Genomic DNA, 26,944 nt, shown 5'->3' with positions numbered 1-26,944 from the left:
ATAATACAGAACACGTTGATATGCAAGTAGACAGAAAACAAACTTAAACATGTTCGTACTTGTGATTGGCGACGCTTCAAAACCTGTTCCACTTGTCGATTTATTGTGATCACTGATATTTATATTTATTTAATTAATCAATTATCCATTAACTAATTTTCCTTTATTTTACATTTCTTACATATCTATTTATTACTTGTTAGCATTTTAAATAATTTCTTGCAATTTAAAGTTAATTCATGTTTCTATCTACTATTGTGTTTTTGTTACCGTATTTATTTTTGTTATTACTTAATTTATTGTTGTTGTTTTTCATGCTAAATGCATTAATCTGCTCTTTGTGTTAGTCTACCATCACTATAATTTAACAGTAATTTACTGATATATATATTACGAGACGAGAAGCAAAAGGGCTGATGGGAAATATAGTGATGGAAAAGCACAGCTAACAGCTAAGTGCCACATCTGAGAGACAAACAGCAACCTTAAATTTGTTTAATCTAAAGACCCAAAAAACATGTAAACATTTCAATCTTTGTTAAAAAAATCACATTAAAATCGACAAGTGGAATCTCAGCTCGCGTGTTTCCGACACATGTTGGTTCCTGTGGATATACGTATGTAAAAATATAAAACTATGATCACATATTCATGCTGTCTGTCAGTTCTTTACAGTATCAAACAACTTTTTTTTTCTGCTTTAACAAGACGTTTCTACTTCTATCGTACACAGAGAGAAGTATTAAAAACTTTTTCTTTTTGTTCAACATCTGGATTAAAATGTCCCAACATCATCATCATCATCATCATCATCATCATCATCATCATGTAAACTTTCTTGTTCAGGTGAAGGAAATCTGGAAGACAAACTGCAGTTTAATAAGAGCTGCTGATATTTTTTTCAGTTATTTGCCAAAGAACAGCAACTTAAATAACTTTTGTTTTTCCTTTTACAGCAAATAAGTAAATCAGGGAACAAATGTGGTAATTTGAGGGGTTGAATTATAACTCACAGTTTATAAATAAAAAATATTTTGAGGTAACAAATTAAGGGGTAACAACTGTGACTGTCAAGTTTACCATTCAGGGCACAAAATCATTTTAATAAAGAACAACTTGAGGGAACCTGTTGGCAGTTTGAGGGAACAAATCAGTCACTTAAGGGAACTAACAATTTGCGGACACAAATTAGAAATGAAATTAAACAAATGATCAGTTCGATGGCATATTTAGTCACTTAAGGGAACATATAATATTAGTTATTTCAGGGAACAAATGAAGTATTTTGTATTGTGAGGGAACAATGTACATTTAAGGGCAATTTTTTTTGTGTGAAGAAATTCTGAATTTAATAAAATAAATTGACACTTTGAGGGCACAAATACATCACTCAAGGGAACTAATTAGTTACTGAAGGGAACAAATTACAAACTTGAGAAAAAAATGGGACCTTAATAATTTCAGGTATCAAGTTATTTCAGGGAACAAATGAAGAACTTGGATAATAAGGTCACAGTTTACATTTGAGAGTCTTTTTAGAGAACTTAAATCACTTGAGGGAACTAACGAGGTAACAGCTTGACATTTGGAGGGAATAAATTAGTCACTTGAGGGAACTAATTAGGAGTTTAGGAGGGAAAAAAAGGAATCTGAGGGAACAAATTAGCAATTGGAGGTAACAAACGATGTAGAAATGTAATGGCACAAATTGACAACTTGAGGGCACAAATAAGGGAACCAATCTGTCACTTTAGGGAACAAATTATGAATTTTGAGAGAAAGAGATAAAAGTAGGAATTTCAGGGCAAAATTTAGCAATTTGAAGAAACAAATTAAAAGTTAAATGAAATAAATTGACAGTTTGAGGGAACAGATCAGTCACCTACGGTCATGTTCAAGTATTAATGGATTATTCAAGGAGATTGTAATTCGGGTGCACAATTTAGCAGTTTTAAGGGAGCAAATTAGAAATGTAAAAAGGTAAAACTGACAATCTGATTGGTCAGTTTATAATCAGTCATTCGAGAAAATAAATAAGGATTTTGAGGGAACAAATTACAGCAGATGATGCCAACGTCACCCATCCAGTATCAGCAGCTGATGGTTTCTAACAGACCAGTGTTCAACCACACAGGAAGTCAGATCAGTAGTTTGTGACTAACAGTAAACTAACAGTCCGTCCCATTTAAGACCTCTTGGTTTCAGTTCGGTCGGAGATCTCTGTCATAACTGCATCGAGTGTTTTGGCAGATTTGTATACAAGTTTAGGAGTATTTTTAACATTAAACATGCATTTTTTAATTATAACACACTGTTAACTTTCATTTATTTGGCAACAAGGCATTAAAAGTGGATCTGTGACACGTCGGTAACTTGTTTTATGATTTAAATAAATTACTTTACACTGAATAAAAGTCACATTTAATAAAAATGTTTGGACTCGTTTGTAACATTTCCGACTGGATTTGAAGCTGTTGCTTTTGTTGTTCAGCTTTTAAAAAACTCAAGATGTTTTGAACGTGTTTTTACCGTTAAACGCTGACCTTTGACCTGCTGCTCTGCTGACGTCATCAACATCAACCACACACACACACTCCTCAACTCAAAACCACACACCATGTATGGAAGATGATGACGGCCATGTGAATTTTGAGGAAAAACTCAAAAAATAAAAACTCTTTAATCTCAGAATTGTGACGTTATTGTTTCGGCTTTTCCTCAAATTTTAGATTTTTTTTCTTTGAGCATTTTATATTTTACCCTCAGAATTACACATCAATTTCAAACGTTGACTTTAATCTCAGATGTTTAGAATGTATTGATTATTATATTATAATTATAATTATGACTGTAACTTTAACATCACTTTTCTCATAATTACAACCTTTAAAACTTTAAAACAGAGTTTGAATCATAAACATTTTCTAAAAGTTCTGACATTTTTACAGTAATTTTAACATTTTTCATCAGAGTTTTGATTTTAAACTCAAAAGTTCTGACTTAAATTCAAGGATTCTTAAAAACCTCAGTTTTATAGTTATGATTTACATGTTTGACATCTCGTACTCAGATTTATGACTGAAAAGTAAAATTCTTTCATCTCAGTTTAATCTCTGATGTTAATTTCAGAATTTGACTTTTAATTGCAAAAATCTGACTTTCAGAGTTAAAACTATTTTGTAAGAATTACACCTTGTAAAAATATTTACATTTTACAAGAATTTGGACATTTTCCCATAGATTTACAACTTTTTTAATTAAATTACATTCAGATTCTCACTTTATTTTTAGAATTATGACTTCCTCCTAATTCTGACATTTAGATAATTACATTTTTTTCACATAATCATAAATTTTTTTTTTGACAAATTCTTCTTTTTTTCCCCACGTGGCCTTCATCATCTTCCGTACACTCCCTCTCTCTCTCGCTAACACACCAGTTTAGAGATAAAACGTAGAACAGAAGTCAAAACTGGCTTTAATCCAGACGTCAGGTTGGCAAACAGCACTGTTGGCGAGCGACATGGCACACGAGACGTTCACGTTAAATAAATATGTGAATAAATAAACGCTGTTCGTACGGCGGCGACAGGAAACAGGTCCGATCTCTCCGAGAGGCTTCAGGTGTGTGTTTGTGTTATTTGATGTTCTTCAGCAGTGACGTGCGAGCGTTCACCACGGCCTTGAAGGCGTCTTCGCTGCCGGGGGCGACGCATTTGTCCGGGTGGAGCAGCACCGCCAGCTTCCTGTACGCCTTGTTCACTTCCTCCCTGGAAACAAGCAGGTAGGAACCAAAGTTACACAAAAAAGAACCAGAGAAGTCTGATTCAGTTTCCCGACAACAAACTAACTTTGACCTTCGGCCGTTTACTCACCGCGTGGCTCCGGGTTTGACGCCCAACATATCCCAGGAGTCTTTGCTGTTGCGGATGCGTCGGATGGTGTCGGCCTGCTCTTTGGTGAAGCCGGCGCTGACCTCGGACACCGGACGCTTCCCGCCGTTCTCACACATGTCGGTGATGGACGAGAAGAACGCCTGCAGAGACGAAGAAGAAGAAGAAGATGAAGAAGAAGAAGAAGATGATGAAGAAGAAGAAGATGAAGAAGAAGGCGAAGAAGAAGAAGAAGAAGATGAAGAAGAGAAAGAAGAAGAAGAAGAAGAAGATGAAGAAGAAGATGATGAAGAAGAAGAAGATGAAGAAGAAGGCGAAGAAGAAGAAGAAGAAGATGAAGAAGAGAAAGAAGAAGAAGAAGAAGAAGATGAAGAAGAAGATGATGAAGAAGAAGAAGATGAAGAAGAAGGCGAAGAAGAAGAAGAAGATGAAGAAGAGAAAGAAGAAGAAGAAGAAGAAGATGAAGAAGATGATGAAGAAGAAGAAGATGAAGAAGAAGGCGAAGAAGAAGAAGAAGAAGATGAAGAAGAGAAAGAAGAAGAAGAAGAAGAAGATGAAGAAGAGAAAGAAGAAGAAGAAGAAGATGAAGATGAAGAAGAGAAAGAAGAAGAAGAAGAAGAAGATGAAGAAGAAGAAGATGAAGAAGAGAAAGAAGAAGAAGAAGAAGATGAAGAAGAAGAGAAAGAAGAAGAAGAAGAAGAAGATGAAGAAGAAGAGAAAGAAGAAGAAGATGAAGAAGAAGAGAAAGAAGAAGAAGAAGAAGAAGATGAAGAAGAGAAAGAAGAAGAAGAAGAAGAAGAAGAAGAAGAAGAAGAAGAAGAAGACATCGACCTTTTTAAAGCAGTTAATAAACTTGAGTTGAAGATAAAAGCTGTTTGTCAAATTTTTCTTTACACATAAAAATTCTCCAAGTAAAAAACTTTTTCACTCATTAATTATCTCTTTGACATTTTCAGCTCGTGACGCCTTAAAAAGAAGCAACACGTCAGCGGCTGCACGTCGACGGTTTATAATAATATAATAAACAACCACCAGCTGCTGTAAAGAACAAATAGAACCAAACACAGATCATAATTCATAACTTTATATGATCCGTTTAAACCAAAGAGTCTTTTTATTCATGAGATTTAAAGGAAAGTCTAAACATGATTCGGTTCCTGTTAATCCTCCATAAATCAGAAGGGTCACAACGAGATCAACGAGAAAATATCAAAATCAAAACAACTTTATTGTCCACCTTGGTTGTACAAATGACATCATACGTTACACTGTATTAGATGCAACTTAGTAAAGATGCAGGGAATACGTTACTAGAAATAATTGAATAAAACAAATTAATAACCAGTTTAACAGATGTGGGATGAAGGATTAGAAGGTTTCTGTTACACACTGTTTGTTTGTTTGTTCTGCTGTAATATTTTTGTGGAATATTGAGACTCTTTCACGTCTTCAAGCCTCTAAAAATCATCCAGATGAAAGAATCCTCGCTGACCTGAGCCGAGCGCTCGATTAGTTTGAAGCGGTCGGAGCTACTGACAGTCGTCGTACCTGGAACATCTCGTTGATGCCCTCTCCGCTCTGAGCCGACGTCTCGAAGTAATGAAACCCCCGAGACTCCGCCCACAGACGGCCCTCGCCCTCGTCCACCACGCGCCGCTTCGTCAGGTCCACCTGCAGAGACGCACACACGGACGTTAGTTTACCTGCAGGAAGCAGCTCTGACCTGACGGCGGGAAACGTGTTTCAGTCCGACCTTGTTGGCGCAGACGACAAACACGATGCTGTCCATGTTGGCCTGAGAACCCATTTCCTGTTTCATCTCGCCGAGCCAGCTGTCCAGAGCGTCGAAGCTCTCCCGGAGACCGACGTCATACACCAGCAGAACCCCCTGACTGTCCTTATAGAACTCATTACGCACCTGAGGAAGAGGAGGGAGCGAGGAAGAGGAGGGAGCGAGGAGGAGGAGGAGGGAGGAGGAGGAGGGAGCAGCGAGGAGGAGGGAGTAGCGAGGAAGAGGAGGAGGAGGCAGCGAGGAGGAGGAGCAGGCAGCGAGGAGGAGGAGGGAGTAGCGAGGAAGAGGAGGGAGCGAGGAGGAAGCAGTGAGGAGGAGGAGGAAGCAGCGAGGAGGAGGGAGCAGTGAGGAGGAGGCAGCGAGGAGGAGGAGGGAGCAGTGAGGAGGAAGAACAGGAGAAGACAGTGAATTTACCAGCAGCACCACCTGCTGGCACGTTTCTCACACTACAACCCATTAAAACCATTAAAACCATTAAAACTCTGATATGAATTTATCTCAATGATTTTATTCATTATCATTTTGTTTCTCTGCTGACTGTCGTCGTCTCAACTGATTAAATAGTTAAAATATTTAAATAAAAATAAATTAAATTAAAGTTCTTGACTGACCTCGTAGAAGAAAGGATGACCGGCCATGTCGAAGATGTTCACTTTGATTTCTCTGTCACGAACCTGAACTCTGACAACACACATCACTGTCTTATAATCCTACACAATAATAATATGATGACATATTAATGAAGTATAAGATGTTAAACAACAGTAACGATGACATCACACTGACTCACTGCTGATAAACAGGATCAACAGTGTCACATGTAGAACAAACAAACAGTAACAGACTGAAGGAAACGTGTTGGATGAACTTACTTGGTGACTCCGTAATCAATACCGATCGTGGCCAAATACTTGGGAACAAACCTCTTCTCACAGTAACGTTTGATGATGCAGCTCTGAAGGAGAAAATGATTGATAATAAACTGCAGAGCTTCAGTATTTACTAATCAATACGATCTCTGCTGAATAAAAAACTGAGATGTTTATTATGAGGCATCTTGCTTCTAAACAAAAACAAATGTGTCTTAAAACATAGTTTATAATTATTACATAATCACGAGGACATTACCTCATTATAATATCTACGTCATGACTTACTTCCCTTGGCTCAAAAAATAATTATTTACTATTTAATCTTGTGAAGTTATATTTTTGCCGAATTTCATAGAGAATTGTGTTAATTTGAGGGCAGATTTCTTATAAGCAGAAACACAGCTGTACTAAAACATTATTTATTATTATTTAAGAATCAATAGTTTTTTTCTGGAAACATATAAAACATCAGTTCTTCATCATAATATTTACGTTTCAAGCTGCTTCACGCGCCTCGCAGCTGTTTGTGATGAATGAATGAATCCTGCAAGATTAACGTTTGTAACAAAATAAATGTCAGTTTAATCTTAATAAATAAGATATAAACCGAATTTTAGAGAAGATGCGAGTCTCTCGAAAAAAACTCTTCATGTGTGTTGAAAGATGATGTTAATTAGAGGCGATAAGCAAGAAAACGTTAAAGTCATTGATTTTTACAGGGAGTCTGGTGTCAGAATAACAACATTAATCAGCGCGTTCAGCAAACATAAAAATGATAAATAATTCATAAATAATGTTTATCATCACAACAGAAAACAGCTCTTAAATCGGGTTTTAACAGTATATGATTAATTAGCTCTAAAATTAAAGCTAATTTACATGTTTATTACAGCAAACAGCATCTTACTGCTGAAATCCACCAGATTCAATATGATGTTTGGTGTAAAATAACCTGAAGGTGACTCACCTTTCCGACCTCCGCATTTCCGAGACTTATTACCTTCACACGAAGTGATTTCTTGTTGTCTCGTCTTTTCGGCACGTTTGTTTCCATTTGGAGTTATTTTAAATTGACGTTTTTTTGACGTGAAACACTGCTGTTGCTGCTGTTGTTGTTGTTGTTGGGAGCGCAGCTAACTGTGCTAACTAGCCGTTAGCAATAATTGAATAAATAATTATCTAATTAATTAATTAACCCGCATTGTTTGACTGTAGCATCAGAGCTGGTGTTTTTGGTGAGCTGCCATTGTAACACACAGCAGAAACACTGCGGACCTGCTAGCCTCATAGCCTAAATGCTAACCAGCTGTTTGGATCCCCGTCTGCTAACAGTTAGCCGCTAACACTTCCGTCTTCTTCTTCTTCTTCGGCTTTTTTTAGCGGATCGCAGTACCAGCTTTTAGATGCAAACCGCCACCTACCGTCCGGAGTATGTAGAACAGCCTGTAATAATGAAATACAACAAGTTTATTTTAGAAATTATATTGTATTAAACAGTCTGGTGTTTATTAATAAATCTACTACCCCTCTCTGTATTTTTCCAAATCTCTCATCCTTTCTTCATTATATTTGACACATTGTATTATTACATGTTCAGCATTTTCAGTTATATTACAATGAGCACATACTTGTGAATTTACTTTTCCCAATAGAAATAAAGTCTTGTTTAAATCAGTGTGATCGAACCTTGACCTGCTCTCTTCTACACTCACTAACTGTTGTTTGTACTCTACATCATCTGCCCTTTTGATATAATTAATATTTATGATATTTATAATATACTGTCCTCATTTCAATTTAACACACTTCCTTTAACCCCTTGCAAGACAAAACTACTGACAGTGAATGAAAATTATATTTTCTATACACACAATAAACCAACAATCTTTTAAAATACCTGAAATTAATCCTCCATTTAGACTTGAAAACACGCCAAACATTAAAAATCCCTGAATTTGAAAAAGTAAACACTAAACACCTTAATTTCAAAAACAATAAATGAACAAATCAAGTACATTTTAACGAGAATTTTTCATAAATTTACACTTGAATTTGAAATATTTGACAAATCCATGAAATATTTACCTTAATATATTAAAATCCATTCAGAAGCCCATTAAACTTATTAAAATACACACATATAAATAATTACATCATTATTAATGTGTAAATTAATTGAATCTTAAGGTAAAAAAATGAAGGGATTCAGTTCCTTTGTGATAAAGAGGATCAAACATATCAAATAACATGAAACTGAATGTTTTCAATGAATTATTAAATATATGAAAATGCAGTAAATCTTGTTTTTATCCACCAAGAGGCTGAAGCTTCATGTGTTGAGCTGCTTTAACTGGAATTTATTAAGACATTTTTATAAAACTTTTTTTTTTTTTTTTTTTTTTTTTTTTTTATCAGATATGAGCTTAGAGAAGCTTTTACAGAGCAAACAGAAGTAATACAACAAAGCTAAATATTTATACACAAACATCACAACAAATGCACACATTCTCAGGAAAATATCAGAACAAATAACTGAATATTTTTATTTCAGTTCAGGTTTATAAAAAACACATTAACTGAAAATATTTTAATATTAAGGATCTACTATGTTAATGAAAACAAACGTAATATATATAAAAAAGTAGATTTAAAAGGAAAAACTGCTGTATTTTTTTTTTGGTCAAAATACTTTAGAAGCAACATCATTAAAACAAAGCAATTAACAGCCAAAATAAACTTTAAACAGGAGAGAAACAAGCTTAAAGCTGCACAACACATTTATGTAATTCTATCATAAAATATTAAGGCTGAAAAAAACCCCAAAGCTTTCCTGTTTGTCTCCAGATTTTACTCAAACTGAATGAAGCGTTTTTAAGGCGATGATACATCTTAAAAGCAGATATATATACAACAAACAGTGAAGCTTTGATGCTGTTATACCTCCAGATTGATCTTTTTATTTTACATCTAACTACAAGAGTCAGAACGTTGGTTTATGTTCTTCTGTGTCTCTTTGTTATTAAATGTTTTAATGAGCTGCTATAAAATGACTGAAAGCATTTAATGCAGTCAAAAATGACGCCATCTGCTGGTCAACCGTCAGTGTTGCATTTAAGGAAGAGCTCATGATGGAAACTGTCAGAATAAAAGGGGACTCACTGCTGTTATTAATGATTATTTGTCAGATAAAAACAGAGCCTCCAAAGTCCTGAAGAAGAGATGGTTTTTATCTTGTTCGCACAACTTAATATCTTGTTTTTACAAGATTTTTTAACTTGCAAAATCCTGCAAATCATGCGCACAACTTCATAACTTGTAAGAACAAGATGAAAACTTGGTTGCACAAAATGTTGCTTCAGGACTTCTACAAGAGCAACATTTTGTGCAACCAAGATATTAACTTCTGCAAACAAGATTCAAATCTTGCAACTCTTAAGTAAAACTTAATAATTGGTATAAACGAGGTAATATATAGTGGAAAAGTAAAGCACACCAAGGGTTGTAGTGATGTGTTGACCACTGGAAGCAGATTCAACAGTAGATCAAGACCAACAATCATGATAGTCATCAAAATAAAAGAGAAATACATATGGAGCCTTTTTTCCTGCTTCAGAATAAACAAGATAATAACTTGTTTAAAGAAGATATTAACTTGTGTGCAAGATTTGAATCTGTTCACACGAGTTAACATATCTTGTATAAACAAGATCTCGCACGCAAGTTAATATTTTTTTCACACAAGTTATTATCTTGTTTATTTTAAAGCAGGAAAAAAGGCTCCATGTGTATTTCTCTTTTATTTTGATGACAATCATGATTGTTGGTCTAGTGTTGAAGCTGCTTCCAGTGGTCAACACATCACTACAACCCTTGGTGCGCTTTACTCTTCCACTATATATGACCCTGTTTATACCAGTTATTAAAATGTACTTAAGAGTTGTAAGAAGTGAATCTTGTTCTCACATGTTAATATCTTGTCACAACAAGATGTATTAACTTGTGCAAACAAGACTTAAATCTTGTCAATTTTGCACACAAGATAATATCTTGTTCATACAAGAGCCTCATCTTGTGCAACGTACATCATGTTCGTACAAGTTCTTATGTTGTAAGCATGATTTGCAAGATGTGAATCTTTGTTCACACTAATTTAAAAAAAAAAAAAATTCTCTTTTGGGGTTTTGGAGGCTCTGTAGGTTTCAGTTCTGTTTTGAAATATTGTGGCAGATTAAGAAGACACGTTTGTGACGGGTGTGACATCACAAGGCCTCGTCCGCGGTGGTTACGTAACGTTTAACGTGTTAAAACGAGGTGTGTCTGGTTTTTTTGACGGACAGAAAAGTTCAGAGAAGCTCAAGTTTTTTGGTGCAGAGTCGACAGCCGACAGAACGGATGTTTAACTGATAGAATTGAGGCAAATTCAACTTTTAAGATTGGTCACTTGTTTATTTAGCAACTAAAACTAAAAGGAGACGTTTTTTGCAGTTCTATTTCTGTTATTTACTGCACTGTAACTGTATTTCAGGTGTTTTATTTTCTATTTTTATTTATTTTATATTATTCAGTTTAATTGTTTTTCTTTTTACTGTATTTTTAAATGTTTTTAAAACTGTTTCTGTGTTTGAAAGATGACGAATAAAAATAACAAAAATTTAAACTCAGATGTTTGTTCAGTGACATGAACTCTTCCAAAGATGTGATATTGATCACTTGTGGAAACATCCAAATATTAATCTACTTAGTAAAACAGACTATCCAATAAAATACAAATCCCAGCATGCAACGGTTTGATTAGACTGCGTTCAGATCTCAACAAACCTTCAAAGAAACAAAATCTACGAAACAATAGACAGACGGTCGAACTGTTACCGGTCTCGTCATCGTAACACAAAAACTTGAGCCAAATATTTTCTTCAAAACAGACGTTTGTGTGTTTTCCTTCGAGTCTGAAGTTAGCGGGCAGGAAGCGGCTGCATCTGCAGCGAGTCGTAGGTGTCTCTGGTGGCCGAGCTGAGACCCTGAAAGACACGCAAAAGAATTTTATAAACCAACAATCAGCTCGTGTTACAATATGAATCTGATATATTGATTATTTCACTGATACACAAAACTTAAAACTTCTTTTCAGTTTCCACTCACCTGGTAAACCTGCTCGTTCTTCCTCTGACGCTGCAAACACAAACACCAAAAACAACTTGAGTGGTTCAACAATTCAATATAAATATTCAAAATAGATTTCAAAAATGCCAATTCTAGGAACTGAAACAGATAAAGTATATTTTAAAAGGTGCAACATGTAAGAATTATGTACAAATTTCAGTTTAAAACAATCAAAACTTAACTAAAATTATCAACAGAATGTGAAGAAATAACAGTGTTGACGTCATGTCAAAGACATCAGTGTATTGTGTTGCAGAGATATCTACTGAAGTTAGCATGCTAAACGGCTGGCCTCGGCCCGTCCTGTCTCGTTATACTGAAGTCTCCAGTCTGCCCTCTGTCCAACATGAGAGGATTAGGTTTATTCAAGCAAACATTAGCTTAATGTTAGCACTGAACTGATATTGCTATCATGCTAAGTCAAAGTCCTAGTTACCTAGTTTGCCAGCTAACAGAGTGCTGCTAATGCACTATTAATTTGGCGCTAACGTAACGTAACGTAATGGATGCCTGTCGATGATATGTCGTCCCCAACTGGTTTGGAGTATGAAGTATGAATTCAACAATTCTTCCATATTGCACCTTTAAAAAAGTAAACTGTTTTTATACATGTGAAATTCCATTTTTTAAATTGATTTCAATGTATGTTTTGTGCAGATTAATATTTAAATAATTATTGTAAAGAATAATATTGATGAACACTCACCTCTTTTCTAGCAGGAAGCTCCTTATAGCTACTTTCTGTACGTTTGTTCAAGTCCTGAATATTTAAAAGAATCACATAATAAATAATATTGAATAATTATTTTTATTTATCTAAATCAACAATCGTTTTATGTGTTAATACAACTACAAACAGGTATTACTAATATTTGTCTCTAAAGTTATTAACCGTCAAACAAAGCAACATTTTCAAAACAAACACATTAAAAAAATGGATGTTTGTTACCGTGTATGTGGCGTTATCGTCAGCCGGCCGGCGGTTCTGTTGAACGGAACAAAACAGAACCGATTAGAATAAGCAGATAAGGAGGACGAAGGCTGAAATGATCTATTTAAGTGTTTCTGTGTTCTTTAAGAATCTTTCAGGGTTCTAAAAGGTTATTTCGATGGTTCTTCTGGGTTTGTTTGAGATCTTTTCAGTTTCTCCTGTTGTTTTCCTTTTCAGAGAACCTATAATAGTTGGTAAATAATTAATCCATAAATAGTTAAAGAACAATATAATTGAGGTTCCCAAATGATCCGAATGAACTGTTTGTAATAAAGGGTTTTGTTCTACGATCTGAGCTTTTTACTGTTCTTTTAGAGGACTTAAAGTGTTCCTGAGGGTCTGTTCTTTTGTTGTTTTTGACATTTCTTTAGAGACTAATGCAGGTTTTCTAGGGGATTTCCACAACTTTTCTGTTGTTGTTGCAGGGTTGTTTTTTGGTTCCTCATTGTTTGTTAAGGTGTTCCCCTTTCAAGGTTTGTTTCAGAGAACCTGATAATTATAGAACCTGGTGATTCAGCTTATTCTACGGTTCTTTCAAAGTTCTTCATTGATTGTTTAACTCATCATGATTCTTGCAGGTTTTTTGGGTCCTTTCAAGGTTTTTTGAAGTTCAAAGGGGTCATTTCAAAACCTTTCAAGGTTGTCCCTGTTTTTTCAGGGTTCTTTGTGGATTGTTCTTTTATTGTCTTTGAGATCTACCAGCGTTCTTACCCCAGGGTTCCTCACAGTTCTGTCAATGGGTTTTAGTCCTAAGTTTGTTTGACTTTTTTGAAGGATCTTTCTGGGTTCTCTAAGGTTTGCTCGGCTTCTTTTAATTAATTTCAAAGGGGTTCTTTATGTATTTTATCACAGCTCTTGTAGGAGTTGTCCGAGGTTCTTCAGGATTTGTTTGCCAAGCAACGTTTTTTTCTAATCACATTAACTGAAAGTGAAGGATCACATGTTCCTCGTAGGTCCTCCAGTAGAACCAGCAGATATATTATATATTAACATATAAACACAGTAACACTCACTCTTCCTCTCTCAGCGTCTCTCATCAGCGGAGCGTAAGCACCGGTGTCCTGACCCTTCAGATCCTAAACACAAACACACACAATTACACAGAAATTAATTAAAGAAAAGACGATGGCGGCAACAGTTAATAAACCACAGTGCATACTACCACATAGTCTATTAATACTGTTCAAATAACAATAAATTACATTGTTAACTGAATATTTTTGGGTTTTGGACTGTTGGTCACACAAACTTAGACATTTGAAGATGTAACCTTTGACTCTGGGAGACAATGACGCCCTTTTTTAAAAAATGTTTTGACATTTTACGACTAATTGATTAATGAAAAGAATTGTTAGTTTGGACTTTGTGAAAAGCTAAAACATGGTCCTGATGAGTTTGTACCAGATGGGAACATTTTCAGTTCAGCTCAGTGCTCAGAGGTGATGAGTTTCAAGAATGTTCACACTGAAAAACAACTAAGGTGATGAATAAATATCTGCTGTTATGACAAAAGTGTAGAAGACTCACGGTGTAGATACTCTCCTCCGTCGACTTCGCTTTGGTTTTGAAGAACTAAATGAAGAAAAACAAAGAAATCTGGAGGTGAGATTGTGGAAAATGTTCCTTTAAATGTGACCTGATATGAAGGTTGAATCAGCAGTAAAGCATCGTGTTTGTGTTTGTGTCGGAGGACCTTCTCCTTGATGAACATGCCGGTGATGATGAGGCCGTACAGACCGAGGAAGCCGTCCAGGACGTAACACAGCTGAGGGTCGTACATGTTCAAGGCCTCTGCAGGGGGGTCAGAGGTCACAGGTCAGGGTCATGTATGATGATATTAATGATAATACACACTCAGCATTTATCTCTGGTGGACAGTGTTGTTTGAGTCAAAGAACAGAGACACTTTCTCCTTCAGTCGAGGGTGTAAATAATGTAAAACGTATGAATCAGACTTTTTTGCCTCTCGGGTTTCAGACACAGTGTGGTGTCTGAAGTGTGTTCACACTAGAAATTCACAGAACAAGTTTTTATCTTTAATCACTGACATTGGAAACACGTTAACAAAGAATCTTTTGTTGGTCGACGTTCATCAGAAACGCTTGTTATTTGTTAAATTTTCAGTTATTTTACTGCATAATTACTTTACTACATTTTGTGTTTTTTAAGCAAGAAAGCAACGTTTATTTATACAGCACCTTTCACAAACACCAGTTACAAAGTGCTTCACAGTCAAAGAAATAAAATAAAATGAAATGAAGTGAAATAAGGATAAAGAAAAGCAGAGACACCAGATAAAATACACAAGTAGAGCAGATAAAACAGACAAGCTAAGATAAAATAGTTCATACTACCCAAACCCCCGTCTGAACAAACGGGTTTTTAGCTGCTTTTTATAGGAGTCTACATTATCCAAGGACCTTCAGCTGGTTGGAAGACTATTCCAAAGTTTAGGGGCTGCTGACTGGAAGGCACTGTCACCCCGGGTCTTAAAATGTGTACGAGGTCCACTTAGAAAGCCCCGGGTGGAGGATCTAAGAGCTCGACTAGCGGTGTAGGGGTGCAGAGGGTCACTAATGTACTGTGGAGCCATGTAGGGCTCTCTATAAGTGAGCAACCAAAATTTTAAAATGAATTCTATAATTTACTGGAAGCCAGTGCAGTGAGATTAAAATAGGAGTTATATGTGACCATCTGTTGGATTGTGTTAAAAGTCTAGCAGCAGCGTTTTGGACAGTTTGTAAGCGGAGTATGGAAGATAGATAAAAGCATGTATTAACATCTCCATTTCATTTCTTGATACCACAGACCGGAGTTTGACTGTTTCTGAGGTGAAGATGAAGATAAGGCACCGAGGTTGTGCCTGATCGCTGACTGAAGAGTATCAGGGTCAAAGATCAGGACTTCAGTTTTGTTTCGGTCTTTTATGTGAGTTCACCAAAGCACATCTGTAACCATCAGATCCTTTACTGAAGTAAAAGAACATACAAGTATAATATCGGATCATTTGAACGTTTATTGAAATGAAAGCATGTGAGAAGTTTAGAGGGAAAAATCACTATTTGGTGGAGCTGTTAACAACTCATAGACATGTGAAATGTGACCCCGACTACACACTGCTTTTTGTAAGACGTCAAAAGACAAAAAGGTTGGAAACCACTGGTTTCATCTTTAACAATGTGTTGTATTTTAAAAGCTTGTTATATTATCCATTGTGTCAAATCTTCATCTGAAAAGTAACTAAAGCTGTCAAATAAATGTAGTGGAGTAGAAAGTACAATATTTCCCTCTGAAATGTAGAAAGTAGCATCACATGGAAATACTCAAGTAAAGTACAAGTACCTCTAAACTGAGTAAATGTACTTTGTAAGTAAGTAGATTAAGTCATTTATCAGAAACTACAGAAAGCTCTTCAGGCTCTTTGGTTCCTGACATGAGTTCAAATGTTTTGTAGAATTTATTCATTAGTGAAACCAGATTGAACACATTTCTGACTCTTGTGTTTTCTGTACCTTCCAGCGTGACGGTTGTTCTAGTTCAGTTCAGTCTCGGCTTGTGAGAAACTTCAGTGTCTCAACCGCACGACCAAACCAAACCCGAACCACCTTCTGTCTTAACTTCTGACTTCTGTTTAAAATCAGTGAAGCTTTATTTTTTCAACCAAACAGGAGAATTTCCCGTCTCCTGGTTCAGAAAGTTACCTGACGTCTACCTACTGAGCTCACATCGGAGGTGTGAAGTCGCCATGACAACCGCTGATGGATAACAGTTTATGACTATTTTAGGAGATGAGTTCATCATCTTGTGTTTCGAGGTTTTGAGGCTCGTTGGTACACTCGGTCAGATAAGAGCAGAGATAGAGCGGATATAAACAAAACAGGAAGTATCAGCAGTGTGTGTGAGCGTGTGTGTGTGTGAGCGTGTGGTCAGGGTGGGCGTACAATCTGATGAACGCAGCGAGGAAGAGGAGTTTCATGCACACGTGATCGACTCAGCTTAAAACATGCAGACAGATCAGCTCATCTGATCTCAGAGATTAAACTAAACCAGTAAAAATGAGCTTCAAGATGCAACATTAAAATGCTGCTTATGTGTAAATATATTAACAATATTAATCCAATTATATACAAAATAATAGAATAACCATTCTGCATGATGAATAATTCTACTTTTGATACTTTAAATGCATTTTGAATGCAGGAGAGTACTTTTACATCACAGTATTACTACTTTTATTTAACTAATTGCCTCTTTAACCACTTTAGATGAAGAGAAAACAACTAAACATGTACTGAAAGAAAAAGTCGAACATTTGAACTAAAGTTTGTTTTTCTCATGTGAAGATTATTTATATTTACGGCAGAGAAAAGTTGCATAATCTGATAATTATGTGCGTGTCTGCTTTGACACGCACAGTCACAGTTAGAATAAAGTGACCTGATGTTGCAATGATGCGAACACACACACGGCACACTTATAAAAAAATAAAAATAAAAAAGTTCCTCTTGAGTTCAAATAAAAGTTGCACGGATGAAAAAATTACATCTAAAAAAAGAAAAGAAGAAGAAGCTCTTCAGTGTTTCACCATCACATCAGTCCGAACACTGCCTAAATTGACACAGACATATATATATATATACAGAACTATATTTTTAATTTGTCTGGTAGTTTTTTTCTTTTTTCACACTTTTTATCGTCACATACACTTAAGGAAACAAGACATTTAAAGTTGTCAAAAGTAAATCAGCTAAAAATCCTTCGACCCTCCAAATAGTTGCAACAAACACTTACAGTCTCACACACTCTCACATACTTTAGCACCTTTACATCAGCGCGTACACAGTCATGTCCGGTACAAACACCCTGAATTCAAAGGCCGAGCCCGATGATAAGAAAGGCAGCAGCGAATTATCTTCATCTAGACGCCTCGTCTCTGTTCATCTGATGAGTTTCTGCTTGTGTAACAAACGACATCACTCTGATAGATTATAAAACACAACACGGTCAGAAACATTTCCATCGTTGTTCCTGCTGTTTACACCGTCTGTTACCCATTTAATAAACAAACACATACAGTAAATCATTTATACGTAGTATAGAACCGCAGTACTACAACAGTATTAATAGTTGTTGTAGTAGTAATAAGTAAAAGAGTATTAATAATGGTAGTATTTTACATGGTTCAGATACATGTCAGAGCGTGGTAAACAGCCGTCCTCCTTCACATGACAAAAAAGCTTTTAAGCAGCATTAAATGATCAAATCTCTTTTAAAGTCTATCAGGATACGTTTTGTGTCCAATTTTAACATGTGAATAAAAACCGTCTGCAGCGTCTCATCAGACTGACGTATTAATAATAAACAATATAAACAAACAGGGACGTCAACTGTTACCTTCATTATTTATATAGTAAATGGAGTCGACGTGTTATTTCCCCCCCGTATGATAAACTAACAACATGTAGAAACCACTTTATAAAACACTGATTATGACCCGATCAGAGCTTCTACCATCCAATCCATTAAAAGATGGTTTCCGTCATCGGACGCATCAATATATAAAAACATATACTCTAAAAACTATATAAAAATAAACATTTTATCTAAATTTATACAAACAAGAACAAAATTAAATGTTTTCAGATCTTTTTACTGTCTCTCATCAGTGTCACTTGTTATTGTCTTTTATCTATTTTACTGTTATTTTCATATTTTTATCTGTTTTAATGGTTTTATTTTTATATTTTAATCATTTTTATGTCTCGTGACCTTTAGTCTCAAATAATTTTACTTTTTACATTTTGTATCTTGTCTTTTTATCAGCTGGTTGATCATCTAAAGCTCTTTGACCTGCTTCTCTATGAATAAAGGTGGAAAATTGAATTAAATACTGACACTAAGTGAATGTGATATGAAATATCATCTTCCACAGCTCTGCTCTGGTTTAATTTCACTGATTTTATGTTTGTCTTGTGTGTTTGTCTCTTAAAACAGAGAACAAGTCTTTCTTTCCACTGAAACTGTGTTTAAGTTTGATCACCAGAAAGCTAAACTGACTCAACCGGAGCTTTCAGCTGTGAATGTTTCAGTAATTCACTGAGACGTGACTGGAAAGCTTGATCACATTAAAAAAAAAAAACCAAACAATTTTAATAATCCTTCATACGCTGACTCATCACAGATGCAGAGTTTCAAAGGTTGTTTCCATTCAGCGGCTCAGAAACGTTTCCATCACAAACGTCAGTCTGTTTCTAAACCAGCATCATATTTTCAAAATAAGATGTGATGAATCTTTTAGTGTTTTTTATACTTTTCCAGATAGAAGCTTCATGAACACTCTAACATATGTAAGGTTTATCTGTGTGTGAACGTCGAGGCTGCAGTCTGAGTCTCTCTCATGTTGTTACAGCAGAGAGGTGAAAGCTCTGGTTCATGGGCCGCTGGACAGTCGGCAGCGAGCGTCGCGTTCAAATAAAAATATCAAACATTTGACGGCTTCAGCGTTTAAATGTGAATATTTGCTGCTTTTCTTTTGTCTTAAATTTACAGTTACATTAAATATCTTTGTGTTTTGGACTGTTTTGAACATTCGTCACTGTTTTTATTGATCAAATAATTAATAGAGAAAATAATGAGGAGAGTAATCGATCATGAAAACAGTTGCTGATCTAAAACACAATGATCCTCAAACTGATTCATCTCTGATCTGTTGATTTTTATAGAAATCTTTTTTAATTGTTAAAATTAAAAAAAAATAATAAAGTTTTCATTTGCAGTTTGATAATATACAGAAACTATAAAGAACACGAGAATAAAAATCATCTGTGACTATTTTAAACAGCATTGAAGTTATTTTTGGGGCTTTTGTAAGAGTTCGTTTGGATGATCAGTCGTCACTTTTCAAAGTAAAAAGCTAAATATTTGCTGGTCAAACTGAATATCTTTTGGTTTGTGGCTGTTGGTCGGACAAAACAAGACGTGAAGACGCCATCTTGGACTGTGACGAGCGAGCAGTTCATTGATTAGTTGAAAAAATAATCAGCAAATTAAAAAAAAAGCAATAAGGAGACACGACGTCACTGTCAGCGATTCTGCAGATTAAAAGACGTCACAGTCGACTGATGGAACAAATAAAGATAAAGTTAAAAGAGGAATCGACAGACGACATGACTCAGATTCTTCTGGATCTACAGACGTTTACGTGAATAAACATTTTCCAAACGTAACTGGAACCAAACCGCTGATATTAAAATGTGAAATTAAAGTCAACGTTTACTGTAAGCTGCGACCAGACGGAAACACTAGTTGTGACTGCTCTGACGTGAGATAGATAATACTGTCTGTGTGTGTGTGTGTGTGTGTGTGTGTGTGTGTGTGTGTGTGTGTGTTCAGACTGATTCATTCAGAAATGCAGATGAATCTTTTTTAAATATAATTTTTTTTCCATGTGTGTGTTTTTTCTGCTGCATAATCAGAGCAGGAAACAGTTAAAACAGGTTGAAAGTGGAAACAATAAAATGAGTTGTTATGTGTCAGTGAAGCAGGTTATTAAACTGCTTATTTTACGTGTTTGACAAAGAGACGTGAGGAGCTCAGAGAGCAGCGACGGCTTCCTGAATGAACCTCAAGCTGAAGGTTGCGGTTGTCTTCAGTAAATATCAGCTGAAGGGTGTCGACTTTATTAGAATGAAAACTTAAAGGCTCTACTGTAATTTATTTCTGGCTCCTACTAGTTTCTCTTTCCCACAATGCCTTTCAACACCCCCCCCCCCCCCCCCTCCCTCCCTTCCAAAGAAAAAGGGTGTGACCTCACGGCTACTGTTTTAAAATGGCCGTCTAGAGAAGCTGCAGGTTAGCTCAACATGACGCTCAAACTGCTTTTCTTCTTCAGTCTCCCTGAAAAAAAGCTGCTTTCTAAAATAAATGAAGGTGTGTCGTTGTGTCATCACATTTACAACATAATCTTCATCATCATCGTCGTCTTCTCTTTTCTGCTGCACGACCACCGGCTGTATATCAAGATGGACGACGTGACACCTGCCCCCCGCACCCCCCAGACACACACACACACACACACAAGAGCAGCGACAGGAAGTGGAGACATTTTGTCTGAGACCTTTACGCTGGTTATTAGCGTTCACATTGATTTCTGCATTCTCGTATATGTCTATAAGACACTATACTCACTATAGGTCACATCACGTCCGCTGCTTCTTCTCTTTTAGCAAAAAGCAGAAGGAAAACTTTGTTGATGCTGCTGCTCGATAAATCTGCAGAGGAACTGAAATCATCCGTATTTCTGAATGTTCTTTATGTGCCGTCCTCTCTGAGCGGCTCACCGTTTACTCTCACTCACTTTATTCTGTTTATTCTACTCAGAGGAAGAGCAGCTCGTCCACTGATCAGACGGTCTGCAGGTGACGGCTGCAGACGTTAAACATAGAAACATTGTGGCGCTTTAAGAAGCAGGTCGGCTCTATAAACTCAGTCTGTTTACCATTTTAAAGTCTTTCTAATGGTGGTGTCCATTGGTGTCATCAGTCTCCTGATATTTACCCTCCTGTGTGTTAACAAAGACACTTTCAGTTATGTTCAGTTTATATTAAAGGTGCCAATAAACTTTGATTGAATGAGTTTTTCTGCTTCAATTTGACGCAAATCAAACTGAAGTTGTGGACAGACACGTTCTTCTACCTCGTCAAAACCTGCCGCCTATATTACCCACAATGCATCTGTAGAGTTGATTATCATCCTGCGTATACCAGGGTCATTTACCAACAATACAAAAAAAAAAAAAAAAAAAAAAAGCATTTGCAAAATTTCCTGGTGAAAGTTTTGCACCTAAAAATGTAAAAGGTTATGAAGCCGAGCTTACTGTTGTCATGACAACCGTACTCGCCCCGCCAGCCTGAACCAAGGCGTAAAATTCACATTAAGGCGTCATTAAGCAGAAGTTTGTTTGTTTATTTGTTTGATGAAGTCTCTGAATTTATGAACTGCACATTTTGTTGACTTGCTAGTATTAATCTCATCTTCCTCCTCCGCTTTTTATTGATTGCATATTATTTCTTATTAATTTTCTTGTTACTTCCTGCTTTAGATATTGAGTAATCTTTGGGCGTTAATCATATAAACGTTATCAGCTCAGATGTTGCATAATTTGTCCTCAAGCAGATGATTTCAACATCCCAAACATGTTATCTGATGATCATATGACGAGAAAATCATCAAGTTTGTTCCTCGTAAAGCAAAAAGCAGCCTCATGGTGATGTACAGATATAACACCAGACCTCCCAGTGTTCTGTACTGGTTCCCCTTTAGATCATATATATCATCATATATAAGTTCAGGACCTTTTTCTCTCTTTTTGTAAGGAGATGGTGTTTATGTCTTGTTGTTGGGAATAAAGAGATCATTTAGAGAAACTGTTAAATGTGTCACAGCGTTGAGAAGCTGCAGCTCGGTGTCAGTTTGCTCGCGCGGTTTCAGATGAAGCGGTTTGTTCCTGAACACCTGGAAATAATCCAGGACACCTCACCGCCTCCTCTGCGTTTAATTGTTTCACCTCAGCTTTCTGTTTCTTTTCTCTCTCGTGTCGCTGCCACCGAGCTTCTGTCAACACCGCATCTCTCTCTCTGTCTCTCTGTCTCGCCTCCATGTTTTCAGCCTTTCATGAAAGCTACACACAGCTATAACGTTTATTAGACATCTGCTGTGAACAACGAGGTGCCACTTCTTCTTCTTCTTCTTCTTCTTTCTTTCTATTTTGAAGCTTTCTTTTCAACCTGTGAGGAGTGGTTCTGTGAAACTATCGTCTCAAACGAAGCGTACGGTTTTTTTTTATGGTTGTTTTTTTTTCACCGCAGCAGCTTCTGACACATTATCACCACAAAGAGGCTGAAGCTCAGTTTGGGAAACACGGTTCAGCTCTTAAACTAGAAACCGCAGAGCTGCTTCCTGAACGGGGGGGTTCTCTCTCTCTGTGGTCAATACAATTTCTTCATTTGACTACATAACAGAGCTGCTACACCTCGTATGGTCATGTTAATAACGGAAATATAAGACTTATTTTACAGTAAAGACAGTGTTGCTATGTGTTGTTTAAGATAGTTGGGTGTCAATAACAAAGCGTTATTAATAGTAAAGTTGACTATAATTATCTCTACATGCTATTTAGTCCTTAAAATAACTTAAATACTCATTAATGTCTCCGTAGTTAATGCAAAGCCTCCTTAAAAGTGATCATTTGACTGTATTTGTTGAGCAAACCTTAAAAAAACGCCTGAAAACTTGATTTCAAATGTGTTTTATGAGGACGAGGAGTACGGAGGACCTTTCATGTCGAATGTAGTGTTAATGATCGGGGGTCATTTCTGGAGTTATTCTCAGTTGAATGCTGTTTTTATAACTTTAATATGCCATTAATACACTCTGTAAACCATAAAAACTAGAGGCATCATACTAAAACCACCTGACACTCACCCTGTTTGAATCTACAGCATTTACAGAGAGGAATATGTGTCAGTTAACCATTCTTACCCTTTATTAATATTAATGTTTTTAACAATATGTTTAACACGCTGAGAGATGGCAACTATTAAGGAAACACAGAAGCAAAATATGTTTAAATAAAGATTTATGTGGCAAAAGACGTATTTAGATAAAAAAAAACAAAGACAATCTTCAAAGTGTTGAAAGTTATTCCTGCAGTTTAAACTGTATTTATAATATTTTCACTCTTCATTTTATTCTGCATTTCAGTTTTTGTTTGGTTTTATCATTAGCATGTAGATTTATGGATTTAACAGAGCAGGCGAGTCAAATTATTTTCATTTCTGTTTTTGTTTTAAAGGGTTTTTTATCTATAAAACTCTGTCTGATGTTCAGGAAGCTTCATGATCTGTAGTTTGCCGTTAATACGAGTGATCAGAGATTTTGTAATTCAGCTTTAACACATTTCATCTCTCAGCAGCGAGTGAAACACTGCTGTAAGTTTCTAAAATGGAGGCCATCATGTTGCGGTCCTGAGGTCTCCGTGTTCAGAGCTTCTGTTGCTTTTGTCGCCTCATGAACCACATTTTCTTTAACTCAAATTATAAACTATCTTTTACCAACGTTTTCACCCAGTTTTCCCAGACTTGATGTGTTTTTACTTCTACAAATGTTGTTTTATATTTGTTTGCCTGAAAAGTTCAGCTGAAACCAGCAAACTGGCTTTAAAGGACGAGTTCCCAGTGTTTCCAGTGTGTTAAACCAGCAGTTAGGTGTCTATATGAACAGTGAAAGAGGTTTTCCTCGCTGTAATCATTCCTCCTGTTCATACTGGACATTAAAAGATGAAGCTTCTATTCAGCTTCATCAGTCTGAGTTAGTCATATCAAGTGGATATCTGACACATTTACAGTCTTTTTAGCATCAAATTCCCTCTTTGTGTTTCCTCGGACAGTGTTTCCCTGTTGAGCTGCAGGTGGAAGTATAGTAACAAAAAGAGGGACTTTGGCACTAAAAAGACTGTAACGTTGAAAGATATCTACTTGATTTGACTCGTTCGGACGCTGAAGCTTCATATTAGCTTCAGATAAACATTTAAATACATTTTTTTGCACAGAAGGAGGACTGTGGATTTTGTCCTCCATCACTTCCATTGTAAGGTCATTATGAAGGGATCTTCTAATGGTCAGTATGAACAGGAGGAATGATTACAGCAAGAAAAACAGCGTTAATGTTCATTTAGACTCCTGACTGTTGGTTTAAGATACACTTGAAAAACTGTGAACGCGTCTTTTGATTCTCTAAACTTTAAATTGGTTTTTAAAGCTGCAGGACATCACACACACACACACACACAAAAACAACCACCAAAAACATTTAACCTGCGCCAGTTTGAGTTTATAATGGTTACAGTTCTGTTCTGACCGTTAATACTGGTTCATGTTGTGACCATTTTGGATTTGGAGCACGCGATTCCTGTCTGTTATTACCAGCATTATGCCATATTTCAGCTAACGTGGGCTTTTACAAAACATTTCACAAGCTTCTTATTGGCTTTAAAAGTCAGATGCTACATGATAGTAGCCCGTAAGCTAACCGGAGTTTGATTAACAAAAGTTACGTATATGAAAACGTAACACGAGAGCAATGCCAAAGGAGGTTCTGGATATATTACAAATATAAAAATATGGATAAACCAATTTATGTGTTAATTGAGCCAAATACTGTATATTTTGCTGACATGACAACATACATTACGTAGAATGTGTGAAAGTATGAAACTTCAGGTCTTTAAGTAGCATTTGGTGAAATTTCCAGACATCCAAGTTTGTTTGTTTTACATTTCTGAGTCTGCATGTCCAGCTAATATTAGCAACTAGCTTTAGTTCAAGTTCATATTTATTTGTCATCCCAACTATAAAACATGCTGCATTAAAATATTGTTTCTTGGTGATCAGAGAATTAAAAACTCACAAAACATCAGTCAAAACATAAAACATCTGAAGTGTACGATAGCATCAAAACCTGAGTGCAAAAAAGATGTTAGCTATAGCTGCTATAAGCTAACATAAAGACTCATTTTAACTTATTTATCGACAAAAACACAGAGAGTGATGCCTCTTTCTTTGTGTTGATGCTAATGTTAGCCTCTGCCACGTCCGTTAGCTTGTGTGCTAATCAGATGTGTTAAAAGCCACACGTTGCTGACCGACTGAACAGCTGCTACAGTTAGCTGAACTACTAACCGATTTATACTTTCTGCACGCAAAATTAATCAGATGAATCAAAAAAAAGATGACTTAACTTAAAAAAAAACTGACAGAGATGAAACGTGTGATTGATTGTGAACCAACAACAACATGGCTGCCAGAAGCCGCTTCACAGTTTGAATTTGGCGTCGACATTCACTTTTCCGTTTTTTTTTAGCTTCTGTTTGAACGTCCTCACGGGGAATTACACACCTTTACAGATGCTGACGGGTTTGTTTACTCTCAAAAACCACATCTGCTCGTCTCTTACATTTGGTGATTTATTTATTTATTTATTTATCACTTGGTTTTTTTTTTGTTTACTTCCAAGCTCTGTTGTGGGTTCAGAAAACAATTAAAAAACCTCTTTGGTGCACGATACACTTGTTAAAACCAACTGGATTATTATGATATTATTTAAAAAAAGGCATAATCACAGAGTTTAAAACACAGATATGTTTTCTTTGTGCCGGCAGAGACTTACATTTGGAAATATACGTCTTTCATCAAATTCAAATCCAATGTGTCGTATTTCTCTTCATCAACAAGTAACTTATAAAAGTAAAAAATGCCATAAAAAGATTAACAAAACGCAAACTGAAGCTGCTTTTACTCATTTTAAGCATTAGACCCTTTTGACAGCAGACATTTTGACTTTTCAAAGCAGGAAAAGCAAAGCAGGTGTGAACGTTAACACAAACAATGGCTCCATTCCATTAACTGTCCCAGTAAACCATGTCAATAAGGAAGCATGCACAATACCAGTAAACCCTGGAACTGGCTTAACTAACTGGAACAAAGTCATCATTAATGTTATTAATTCCATCTGTGTTTCTCCTGCTTTGACAAGTCAAAATGTCTGCCGTGAAAAGGGTCTATGAGAGGGAAGTCAGAGCATCTGTGAAGTAAAATAGTTTGTGAAAAGTTCTAGTGTCGTGTTTTGATGAGTCTTACCTGCCGGGGGAAACACAGAGGCGAGGACCAGCAGGCCACATATCCATGTCTGGAGCTCCATCCCGAACGGGTTTCCCCAAAAAAGAAGGACGAGTTTTCTTCAAACTGGTTGCAGTCACCAGGGACGAACTGACAAGACTGAGGCGAACTGTACGTCTTCCTCTGTCGACTTGAAGTGGAACAGGAAGTGGTGAGGAGCTGCTGTGCCAGGTGACACACAACACAAAGACACATTTTCTCCCACACACAAACACACTCTTTCTACTTACACATGGAAACAGAAATTCAGTTTCTCGTGTCTGTTTGTCTGCTGTTTGCTTGATGTTTTCAGTAAATCATCAGGGGGCAACCGAAATCTTAATCTGTACAGAACTGGAGGGGGGAGGATTATCTTCCTGCTAATGGTTTCATTTATGTTCTAGTTTTTGGTGTTTATACAGATGCTTTTTCATTTTTAAAGTAGTTTTTTTTATTTCCAGAATTCAGGTCTGGAGAGAGATAAACCAGATGACATCACTATGACGTCATCGGGGTTATTCCCC

At 36.3% G+C, this 26,944-nt stretch overlaps 2 protein-coding genes and 1 long non-coding RNA gene across 4 annotated transcripts; 1 reads left to right on the top strand and 2 right to left on the bottom strand.

The window, feature by feature from the left end:
• Positions 1–1,420: 1,420 nt before the first annotated feature.
• LOC122976142 lies at positions 1,421–18,715 on the top strand. The gene is made up of 3 exons (XR_006400827.1): positions 1,421–1,529; positions 4,929–4,933; positions 18,705–18,715. It is a non-coding gene; the product is annotated as an uncharacterized LOC122976142 (long non-coding RNA).
• Positions 2,653–7,896, bottom strand: dnajc27 (DnaJ (Hsp40) homolog, subfamily C, member 27). Its single transcript, XM_044344401.1, has 7 exons — positions 7,525–7,896; positions 6,558–6,640; positions 6,297–6,366; positions 5,647–5,811; positions 5,442–5,564; positions 3,876–4,036; positions 2,653–3,770 (listed from the first exon to the last, which is right to left on the bottom strand). The coding sequence occupies exons 1-7, from the start codon at positions 7,609–7,611 to the stop codon at positions 3,638–3,640; spliced, it is 822 nt and encodes a 273-aa protein (XP_044200336.1). The 5' UTR covers positions 7,612–7,896; the 3' UTR covers positions 2,653–3,637.
• LOC122976116 (T-cell surface glycoprotein CD3 zeta chain-like) lies at positions 11,164–26,558 on the bottom strand. 2 transcript variants are annotated; one of them, XM_044344421.1, is made up of 8 exons: positions 26,403–26,558; positions 14,402–14,499; positions 14,236–14,280; positions 13,722–13,784; positions 12,667–12,702; positions 12,424–12,477; positions 11,697–11,726; positions 11,164–11,575 (listed from the first exon to the last, which is right to left on the bottom strand). In XM_044344421.1, exons 1-8 carry the CDS (start codon positions 26,461–26,463, stop codon positions 11,510–11,512), a joined length of 453 nt encoding a protein of 150 aa, XP_044200356.1. In that variant the 5' UTR covers positions 26,464–26,558; the 3' UTR covers positions 11,164–11,509. The 2 variants fall into 2 exon arrangements, with proteins under 2 accessions (XP_044200356.1, XP_044200357.1); XM_044344422.1 differs by lacking the exon at positions 26,403–26,558 and adding an exon at positions 20,896–21,439.
• Positions 26,559–26,944: the final 386 nt, after the last annotated feature.

Source organism: Thunnus albacares, chromosome 24 (genome assembly GCF_914725855.1).
Source record: "Thunnus albacares chromosome 24, fThuAlb1.1, whole genome shotgun sequence".
Taxonomy (NCBI): domain Eukaryota; kingdom Metazoa; phylum Chordata; class Actinopteri; order Scombriformes; family Scombridae; genus Thunnus; species Thunnus albacares.
Note: the sequence above shows the minus strand (reverse complement) of the source record. Positions and strands in the feature narration are given on the sequence as shown.